General features: G+C 53.7%; 1 protein-coding gene across 1 annotated transcript; it reads left to right on the forward strand.

Moving 5' to 3' along the window:
- Window positions 1-489: 489 nt before the first annotated feature.
- On the forward strand, window positions 490-10,029 carry POU2AF3 (POU class 2 homeobox associating factor 3). The gene is made up of 6 exons (XM_075723403.1): window positions 490-507; window positions 701-762; window positions 4,842-4,959; window positions 7,301-7,358; window positions 8,938-9,164; window positions 9,691-10,029. Exons 1-6 carry the CDS (start codon window positions 490-492, stop codon window positions 10,027-10,029), a joined length of 822 nt encoding a protein of 273 aa, XP_075579518.1.
- Window positions 10,030-10,879: the final 850 nt, after the last annotated feature.

A 10,879-nucleotide genomic window follows, 5' to 3' on the forward strand; every position in this document is an offset into this window, starting at 1 on the left:
CTCAAATCTCGCCTCTGCCCACCCCACGGGCTGCGCCCTTCTTTCTTTTTTATTTTTCCTCCCTGCCCCCGAGAGACAGGGACCGCTCAGGCCGGGGGAAGAGGCAGCAGCCGGAGCCCCTCCGCACACGTGCTAAGCGTGGGGCAAGGTGAGCCCGGCTTGCCTCCCGCTTTGGCCGTGGGCACCACTCCTGCAAGCTGCAGGTGTGGAGCGTTCCGGGCTGGCACCCGCTTAGCCAGAGCTGCTCCCCCGACCACAGGCCAGGGCAAGGCAAGGAGCCCCAGAGCATCTCAGAGTGCGTGCAGGTCTCCTTGCCCCGCACCCGGCCCCTGTGCCCCCAAACCTGAGGCCTGCACGAGCCCGCAGCCTTGTCCCACACCACAGCTGACACCACCGCCAGGCTGAACCGCTGTCCAGAGCTGCTGCTCGACAAAGTGGCAAAGCAATCACCACCAGCTATCTCAGCTGTACCTTCTTCAAGGGCCTTGCATGGACAGCGACAAGAAGGTCAGTCTGGCTGTAGTCCCATCAGGCTCTGAGGGAGAAGCAGGGACAGAAAGTTTTTGAGCTGTCTTGGAAGTGTTCGACCCACTCTGGCATTCGGCTCTTAACCAAGGCAGGGTCCCTGTGAGCCTGGAAATGCTCTGAAACTCAGGACATGCAGAACACCCCGAACACGGGTGCTTCATGTTTCCTTAAGGCGTATAGCTCGGTCCTGACTGGAGCTGAGCAGCCTGCGCGCTCTGCTCTCTGGTTACAGAGGTAAACATTACCCTGGCTCCCAGGAGTGCCTGCTCCCCCGCACAGCGCCCGCAGCCTCGCCGGCCTCTACCCACCCACCACTGATGCTTCAGCGGGAAGCAACCCCAGCAACACACGGGCTTCAGGTCCCAAACTGCTTACCACGGGCAGGCCTGCGCACTCCCCTGCGACCCCTCCCTCCGCAACTCCCCCAGCACAACACGCTCCTTTTTGCTGCATCGCAGGTGGGGGGAGAGGGCTCCTCTCCAGAGTGGCCCATGGTAAGCGTCCCTGCAGAGCCGCCCGGAGCAAGGCTGGGCCTACCAGGAGCTGCCAAGGCACCTTTCAGTGCAAGGAATGGCATCACCGCTGCGACCACTCCTCGCAGAAATCAAGTGTATTTGTTCAACTTAAAGGAAAAGAAAAGAGTCACCTGCAACAATAGCCAAACTGAACTGCTAGTAGATTATTAACAGCCTGGCCTGCTTTCTGCCTCAGCCAGCTATTCCCAGGGCAGTGACTGCAGTGCCCAGGGAAAAGTTTAAACGCAACCTAAAAAACCCAGCTACGTCAGTATTGTGTAGTGATGAAGGGTTATCCAAAAACTGTGTCATCCTACCATGCGCTGAAACCCCACCACTTGCAGCACACAGGGCAGACCAGTGCTGTCTGAAGGACGTAAGAAGAGAGGGGTCCATTTGTGCAGCAAGAGCAGATAGTCTGAATTAGGGAAAAACACAAATAAACTCCAATATAAGCCCAGCATCTGGGCAGAGGGAAGGGAATGCTGTGGAAAGAAGTGGGGTTTGGGTAGTTTGAGCTACCTGGGTGCCCAGGGCAGCCTCTTTGCTACATCACACCGGCCCACTGCCATTTTGTCCCCAAAACCTCAGTATTTAGCCTTAAAATGTGAAAAAATGTGCAAAAAGCAGCTCAGTCCCTTGCAGAGTCCTCACTGCAGGTAGCAAATGAAATATGAGAGGGCTGGAGCCCAGCCTGTGCATCTGAGGGGAAAATACTGAGCCGGTTTCGAGGCATCTGCTTCGTTCGGAGAAAGATGGATAAAACCCTGCAAATGTCCCAAAAGCAAAGGGTGGGGAGGGTGGCCCGGCCAAATCTTATTCCCCCAGACCCTCTGCTAGATGGGGATGTGCTGAGTTTCACAAAAAGATAGCCCATTTTGTGGAGCCTTTGAATATTCAAATTTAAAGTATCGCGCAATCATTGATTGTCAAATCATTGGTTTCTAGAGGTTTTAAATACTTGGCATTAGGAGAGAAAAACTCAAACTTATACCCGTAGGGATAAAACAATAATATTGTCGGGATCCACCTGGCATTGCCACCAGGCAAGCGGGTCCTTTTGCCCCCAAATTTCAGGCCTGTCTCCTCTTGCCCCCGTCACCCTCTCTGGGGCCGGGGCCGGGGCCGGGGCCGGGCCGCCGCTGCCGCTGCTCGGGGCGCCGGGCGAGGCGCTGCCCGCTCCCGCTCAGGATGTCCGGTAAGCGCCGCCGCGCCCCCCGCCCCCCGCCGCCCCATTTTGGGGCTCTTTCGGGGTTCGCCGGGCGCACTTCGCGAGTGAGGCGATCGCGCCTCCCAAGAGAGGAGGAAGCGGGGAGGGCGGGGAGGAGGGAAGGAGGAGGCAGGGAAGGGCTCCTGCCCGCCAAGGGCCAGCCCCGGCCGGCCGCGGGGCCGCCAGCGGGGCCGGGGAGCAGCGGGCAGGGCCCGGAGCCGCGGGCAGGGCCGGGGCGCAGCGAGCAGGGCCGGGGCGCAGCGGGCAGGGCCGGGGAGCCGCGGGCAGGGCCGGGGCGCAGCGGGCAGGGCCGGGGCGCAGCGGGCAGGGTCGGGGAGCCGCGGGCAGGGCCGGGGAGCAGCGGGCAGGGCCGGGGAGCAGCGGGCAGGGCCGGGGAGCCGCGGGCAGGGCCCGGAGCCGCGGGCAGGGCCGGGGGGCCGCGGGCAGGGCCCGGGGGCCGCGGGCAGGGCCGGGGAGCCGCGGGCAGGGCCGGGGAGCCGCGGGCAGGGCCGGGGAGCAGCGGGCAGGGCCGGGGAGCCGCGGGCAGGGCCCGGAGCCGCGGGCAGGGCCGGGGAGCAGCGGGCAGGGCCGGGGAGCAGCGGGCAGGGCCCGGAGCCGCGGGCAGGGCCGGGGCGCAGCGGGCAGGGCCGGGGCGCAGCGGGCAGGGCCGGGGAGCAGCGGGCAGGGCCGGGGAGCCGCGGGCAGGGCCGGGGCCCGGCGGCAGCGGCAGGCGGGGGGAGCCGGCCCGGCGCCGCTCGCCCTCCGGCGCCCACCCCCGCGGCTCCACGGGTGTGAGACGCGGCCCCCGCACCCTTGCCCCCCACCTCTTTGTGCCCTCCCCACACAGCCCGCCCTCGCCACGCTGCTCTTGACCCTCAGCCTGCCCCGACCACCCCGCTCCCCGGCCCCTAGCCCGCCCTGACCCCCAGCCCGCCCTTGGCAGCCTGCTCCTGGTTGCCAGCCTGCCCTGACCGCCCCGTTGCCTGACCCCCGGCCCACGCCCCCCACCCTTCTCCTTGACCCCCAGCCCCCGCTTCGTCACCCTGCCGGTTCTGGAGAGCTGGCCGTGGTGGCCGCGCTCCCGAGGCTTCAGGTGCACGCAGACCACGCCGGGGCCTCGGGGTGCAAGAAAAGCGGGATCCTTGGGGCACAGCCCTCTGCGGTGGGAGCCAGGGGTGGGGGCTGCCTGACAGCCAGCCCCTGGGGTGTAGGTATGTCCATACCTCACCTGCTAGTTTGTCTTTAAGTTGCTCATACCGCAGCCCCTAGCCCTGTCCAGCTACCTGTGCAGAGCGGAGCCAAGAGGCTGTATGCAGCCTGAACCCAAACTTGCAGAAGGGGCTGCTAGGTCAGGGCCCTGCCTGGCTGTAGGGAGGCCTGGCAACACGGTGGCCCTGTTGAATTCAAGCTTTCAGCTCCCCGCATTTTCCCCATCTTCCGTTTGTTGAATAGAAGCAAAACATAAAAATACGAGATGAATGATGCCCTGCTGCTGAGAGCACAGCTCAGCAAACTCCCCTCCAGGCAGACCCGGCGCAGCCTGCCACCTTCCTGGGGGGACCTGCGTGCCTGTTACAGCGTGTCCTCAGCGAGCACCAAGGGGGCAGCAGGAGCGCGAGAGGTGGGCAGACGGGAGGGCGAAGGCGCTGTACAGCCATCAGCAATGGGGAGAGGGTATAGCAGAAGAGGACAGTGTCTACAGTATGGGATTTCTTGGATATGTGGGCAGAACCCGCAAATCCAGCGCGCACTTCTTGCTGCATGCAGCAGCAATAGGACAGGGAACCTGCAACCAGCTGCCTCCACTGGGGAGCAGCTGACTGCAGGATGAGACGACACTAGTGTTTGTAGGATCTGCTGCTGGATGAAAATAACAGCAGGAAGTTAGGACAGAAACAGAACTGCCAGAGGCTTTAAGTATATTACTGTGAGTACAGTGAATGAAAGTGATTTTTCAGAATACATAAATTTTTTACCTTTTCCTGTACTAAAAATCCCTCATCAGGTAGTGACTGTTGATTGCTGATTGGTTTTGGCTGGATTAAAGACATCCTAAATGCTTGTTTGAAATAAATGGGAGTTGTACAGAGTGAGCAAAATAAAGAGATAATCTAGGCTTTGCAAGAAGTGATTCATGAAAACAGTCATTTTATTTGCCTTTTTTTTAGTGCTCTGAATAACTGCCAGTGTATTTCCATTGTTTTATTCCCGGTCTTCATCTGCCTGATGAATTGCTTCCCACATTTATTTTCAGGTCCTAAGAGTGGCAAATATGATAGGCATTTAAATAAATTCAACAGTAGCACCAGATGGAGCTTGGTATTAGGACACCTGGAGGGGGGGGGGAGAAGGAGATAGAAAAGAGTAAAACATGTATGATTACTAAATATAATCAACACCAACTTTTTCATAAACATCTGCTTGTCACAAGCTTGAATAGCAGGTGTTAGAGGACTATAAACTGTGATTACAAGTGACATAACAGTGACCAGTTAATCATCTGTTAAAGCTAAGTAGACTCCGCGTAGAGCATGCCTGAAAACATGCTGGATTTGTTGTATGCTCTGGAAGTCTCCCATCTTGTAAAGTGTTTTTCCACAAATCCTTTCAGGAAAGCCCAAGGTGTATCAAGGTGTTAGAGTAAAGATTACAGTCAAGGAGTTACTGCAGCAGAGAAGAGCACGACAAGCAGCAACCAGTGCAGCGGTAAGTAAAAATCTTTTGGTGTCTGCTTTGTCTCTTCTCTCTCAAATCTTTTTTGCCAAGACTGTAATCTCTGGCCCAAGGAGACTGCCAAAGTCTGAGTGTAGGAGGCTGGTGAGGCTGGGGGAGAAGAACATTCAGCCAGGGTAACTGCAGCAGTGACCTAAACAGGTGACGGTCTGAGCCATTAGTGCAGGGAGAAAGCAGAGCTGGTGCTCCAGAAATGTAACTCACTCTGGGATGGAAGGATCGATCACATGGACAAATTTCGGTCCAGCTTACAGTTATCACAGCAACTCCAGTATCGTTATACTGGATGAGCAAGGCAGGCCACGGTTACTGCCCCCCATTTAAAATGTGGCCTGGCTGGGCTGAAGCATGCACCAAACTGTTTTGCAGCATCAGGTGAAGCACGTGCCCAGGGCACGCTTTCAGCCTGACTTGTGCAGCTTTGAGGAGCAACCAGTGCAAAGCTCTGTCACACTAAGGCTCCCCCAACCTCCCCTTTTCCACAAGTCTCAGCTGCCCCCCCAGAAGCTGCTTTCAACCACTCCCTACCCCCAGAGGCTTTCTCTTGTCCAGTTAGACCAGGCAGGAGATGAAGGCACCAGCAGCTCCCAGGCAGTGGAGAGGATTTGGGATGCAGCAACAGCCCCAAATTTTGGCTATCAGAAAGGAAGAAAACAAGGCACGGGCAAAGACGCCTTAAGCAGGGCTCCATCCTGCTCCATTAGGGGCTCCTTAGCGTAATATTCAAGCGTGCTTGACTGAATTCGGGTCTCCAGTGTTTTTCAGTACCACCTGAGCAGCTTCTAGCCCCATCCCTTCTAAAGGAGGGGACGGAGATCTGTGTGTGTACACACGCGCAGATGTGTACACTCTCACTCACTCTTCCAGGCTTTGTAGGAGTCCTCTAGCTCCAGCCACTCTAGGGATTTGCATAAAGAGGTTGGTAAATCATTACTTCTTCCTGGTTCATGACATTACAGCTTTGGATGGTTTTCAGATTTCATCTCCCACCTCCTGTGCCTCATTGCAGCTGATTGCACAAAAAGCTGATCAGCCTGCAAGCCACAGGCAGAGAGGCCTGGGTGAAGAGCACACAAAACTGCTGGGCTTTGGAAATGCCGGGCCACTCCTCCCCTCCAGCCCTAACGGAAGCAACCTCTTCATTGCAGCCAGGCTTCACAGGGCTGTGTGGAACTGGTTTTCTCTTCCCATAGCAAGTTTACACAGTGCTTGTTTTGCCCACGCAGGAAAAAGTGGAAAGTGGCAGTGCAGGACGTTACCTTTGTGATCTGGAAAAGGTACGCGTTGTCCTGGAGAGACCCCAGAGGTTAGGGCTGTCAGGATAAGCTGCCTCCGTGCACTGAAAAAAGCTGAACCTGAAAACTTCTGCTGCTGGTGGTATGACTATGTCTGCCTTGTTACACATCTGCAGCCAAAGGCAAGAGGGGTAGTCCTACAGGCACTTTCAGTCCAGAATAGCCTCTATTTAATGAATTAAATGCACGGGGATGTGCTAGGGAGCTGTTGCTTGGGAAATAAGCCACTAACACAAGAACATTTTGAATAAAGAAAATGGAGTGGAAGGGTGTATGAATCAGAACTGAGAAAAAACCCCAGTGTTTGTATTTGCAGAGTAAAATCCTGGTCCCAAACAACAAGCATCAAAACTCCCATTGCTTTTGGGGTGGATTTGTCCCCTCCGGCAGGCCAGGTTCCTAGAACAGTCTGCTTCAGCTTCCAGCATCCCTCAGAAAATGAAACTGTCCATTGCCACAGAGGCACATGGCTGTGTTAAGAGTGGGGCCCGATGTCAGAGCTGGTTCTCAAATGACGTCAACACCAAGCACGGTGAGCCAGTCTGGTGCTCAGCCATGGGGATACCTGCAATTGTCTTCAGTTGTGTTTCGGGAGTTACCGCTGCAATTTGTTAATTACTCATTCTCAACCATATTTTCCCTACAAGTTCTTTGGGATCCCTCCACTGTGGTATTCATGGTCCTAGAAATTAACACGTTAGTTTCAAAGGCAGCCACATCTCTGCTGAATTAACAGTGATAATGCAGTAGAAGTGCACTAGCAAGGTGCTGTATCAACGGCTTTACACCATGGTGGTGTTGTGCTCCTCCACTGCCACTATAAACTCAGGGAAAAATCATGTTATGCACTTTAATCTTATTCTGTCAATTCTAGGGAAGTTTTCCATCTCACAGCCATGAGGTAGATAAGGTTTACATAAACAGGTTGAAGTGAAATCTTGACTTACCTCAGCATGCAGAAAAATGCTCCCCTGTGTTACAGTGTATACAATTCCTTTTCTTCCCTTCTCTTTGGTCAGGTTTCTTGGGGCAGCAGCAGTATCCAGTTTTCAGAGTCTGTGTCTCCTCCTCACCCAGGTTGGTACAAAGCCCATCCACATGTCCCTTCCCACCCCCTTCCCAATTTTCCCACAACCCGGAGTCTTTCCAGCCCTTGGTTGAGGCAGGCACTACCAGATAACCGGCAATGCAGCCAATCAGCACCTGAAACGAGCCCATGAAATGCAGATGAGGATGCCGTGAGGCCAACAGGGTACATATTACCCCGTTCGGGAGCACGCTCGCGTGCGCTCATTTGTGCAGTTTATTTTTCCCACAGCAAGGAGTGAGATCCCCTTCAGGAAGGGATGCTCGTCCCCTAGGGAGTAACACTGCTGGCATCACCTTCTCCAGGCTGCAGTCTGTGGGTCCGATTGGAGCTAGGGGGTCAGATCACCCTGAAGCGTTTTGCTGAGCTCCGGCAGAGTTGGCTGTTCTCACTTTCCTGGCAGCATCCGTAGGTGCAAGGGGAGTGTCAGGTTTTCAGCAATACAAAGAGTTTCTTCCTCCTGCATGTGAATATCCAAGGAAAGGGGAAGGGGGTGGGGGGAATAGCACTTTGGGCTCACAGATCCTTCAATTATTTTGCAGCCAAAGCAGAGAGACCTAGAAGGTTGGGCAGGTGTGAATGTATACATTGTATAGACAAGGAGATTATTAAATCATCAATATTAGGGAATTAATTTGCTTATATGAATACAGAAATGTGAAACTTACCAAAGCTTTTTCAGACTGGAGAGTCTCCATCTGTTTATGTATTTTGGGTGCGTCTCACTTCCTCCCCACATCCAGCTAAACACGAACCTGCAAACAGTTATGACTCTGAGTGACTCTCTACCCAGATACAGTTCCATTGCCCTCAGACCCCTGCCCCTCCACATGGACAGGGCTTTGCTTTTAACCATATTTGAACACAACATGAAAAAATAATGATTCTGAAAAGTCGGAGATCTGCTGTGAGCTTTCATACCACCAGCAAGTATGTTGCAGTATGATGAGAGTCTGACCCTGCAGCTTTCTCGGAACTCGTGCTTTCGCCAGTAGAGGCAGTGCTACGTTATCACTGACTTGCTCCGTTTTGTCTGCTCAGAAGTTTGTCTCCTGTCTGGCTGTTTGGAGGATAAAAGAGAAAATTATTCTTCTGTTATCCCCTTCTTCCTGCAGATGTAGCTACCCTGCATCTGGAGACTGGGTGAGGCAAAGGCGCAAGCCATCTGCCAAGCTGTGAAGAAAAAAATCACTGCATGGCAAGCTTCTAGGTCTGTAAACAGTTGACATTTGAAGGGAGGCCAGAGGGTCAAGAGTCTGAGGGAGTTTCCAGCTGGATCCCTGTCCAAAATGGCTGGAGCCAGAAGAATTTCCAGCAGTGTTCAAAGAGCTTTCGAGCTTTCCAAGGGGACTGAAGTTTCCAAGTTATTTGCATGCTTTTGAGCATCTTCCTCCTGGTGTCTGCTTCCCTAGAAAATTTACCCTGAACCTGAGGGACATTTTCCCCTATCTAAATCCATAGGGCTACTGAACATATGACAGTACTGAAACCTGACCTGGGGCAACACCTGCCCTTTGTGAAGACAGATACTGAATAATCTGCTACTGTCCGGTTTACCTTCTCTCCTAGCACCTTTTGATGCAGAATCCATCTCTTCTGTTCCCAACTATTGTCCATCATGGCAGTTATCAAATTACCTCTCCTGCGAAGAAAGCCCTAGCTCTTTGGAGCAACTGGTAGATTCCTGTCTTCAGACAGATGCACCCTTAGACCCAGCCTTCAGTGCTTTCCAGACGTCCTCGCACTACACCTCAGATGCCTTCCAGCCAGTCCCACTCTGCTTTAACCAGGGCCTGGTAAGTTTTGTGTGCCAGGGGAGCTGCCACAGGTGCACTCAGAGGAAAGACGGGGAAGGGAGTCACATCCTGGGGCAGAACAGCAGCAAGCCAATTTGGAAATGTGGCTGCTTTTAGCGGCATGGGGTACAACCACAGCAACGCAGGCTGCTTGTGTGGACTTCTGCATGGTTTCCCATTAGAAGCAGAGGACAGGGAGGCCCAGCCAAACCTAGAGAGAGGCTGCAGAATAGGGAATGTCCCTCCTACAGACCCTATTGATTTCCTGCAAAGAATAGCCCAGTTCCTGCTAGTGGTTGTCTAACTCACAGAGAAGCTCCCTATTAACACTAATGTCACAGGAACTGCCTCTTGGGTTTAGGCCTCCAAGGGCCGAACCATCTCCTTGGGTAGCCAGACACTCCTGAGAAAGGCAACAGCATGGAAATTCTGGCTGCTGTCCACATTTCCCCAAGTGACACCCTGAAATGTCCTGTTTTTTTTGTTGTGTTTGTTTTTTTGGTTTTTTTTTTCTCTCAAACTCTAGGCTGCCGGATCCCCCAGTTCAGCTGATCTGTCCAGCTCATTAAACTACAGCTGCTCTCCTCCTCAGCTATCTCCTTTCACCCCGCTGACCCACTGCCCACCCTCTGCTCTGGACACCAAGACCTATGGCTGCCCTGCGGAGGAGTGGTCCTACCATACCCCCTCCCCGTACACCACCTCTGCCTGCTGCTGCACCGCCTGCGGCTCCCAGCATGTGGACAGCAGGGTCCCACAGTACTTCCCCTGCCCCGGCACGGACTGCATGGACTACCTACCGCCCATGGCCATGGCCGATGACTTCTTCAGAAGGGATAGGAACTGTGACATCTGCTATAGCTAATGGGGCCTGTGGTTTTACACAGCCACTGTATCCAGATCATATTAATTGCCCATGAACTATGCAAAGTTGCGCTGCCTAACACAGTCCAGTTTATTCTTCACTACTCACACATTTTCTACATGATGTCACTACATTAGTCCTCCTGTCTTGTACGGTCAGGGGTGTTTTATTGTTGTGGTGGTGGTGGTGGTTTGGGGTTTTTTTTCTCTTTGTTTTTGTTGTTGTTTTTTTAAGAAATCCTAAGCTGCCTTACCAAACACGTGTCATTAAGCCAGCTCTTTCCGATACAAATAAATAATTCGGTACACATGCTGAAGCCTGTTCATTCCTCATGTGTTAAATGTCAGTACTTTTTAATTCTGCTAATGATCCAGGATCCTGGCCCTGTTCTGACAAAGGTGAGGAAGAGACTCTCAGCAACCTACATAAGGAGCGATTACTGAGCAGTATGAAAGATCTTGCTTACCCTTTCCAGCAAATAAAAAGTCTCTATGTATCTCAGCACCCAGCACACTATGCAGAGAGAAGGCTGTGCAGCACCCTGCTCTGAGATGGATCTGCAGCTTCTTAGCCACTGCTTCTGCTCAGGCTGCTGTGATGATATTCTCTAGTGGTTCTTGCAGAAAAGGAAAGCTGCTGTTTTCCATGCAAGCTCAGGGCTTAGCCATGTGCCAGAAAGGCTCCTCAGGCCTGCACAGAGGTTGAATGCAGTGCCAAACTTCTTTGGCTGCTGCTCAACACCAGCTTCCCTGTGAAGACAGAGTTTCAGTGAGAGGCTGATGTAGTTCAGCAGCCCTTTGCATAGTTTGGTCTGTTGATATCAGGTTTTCTCCACCTTTCAGCATAATTA

The sequence above is a fragment of the Pelecanus crispus genome, chromosome 19 (assembly GCF_030463565.1).
Source record: "Pelecanus crispus isolate bPelCri1 chromosome 19, bPelCri1.pri, whole genome shotgun sequence".
NCBI classification, from domain to species: domain Eukaryota; kingdom Metazoa; phylum Chordata; class Aves; order Pelecaniformes; family Pelecanidae; genus Pelecanus; species Pelecanus crispus.

What these genes read in the sequence shown, in the direction of transcription:
- POU2AF3 (XM_075723403.1), top strand. An exon ending in AAGCAGCAACCAGTGCAGCG is followed by an intron (nt 4,960 to 7,300) that starts GTAAGTAAAAAT and finishes CTCTTTGGTCAG; the next exon opens with GTTTCTTGGGGCAGCAGCAG. An exon ending in TGTGTCTCCTCCTCACCCAG is followed by an intron (nt 7,359 to 8,937) that starts GTTGGTACAAAG and finishes CTTCTCTCCTAG; the next exon opens with CACCTTTTGATGCAGAATCC.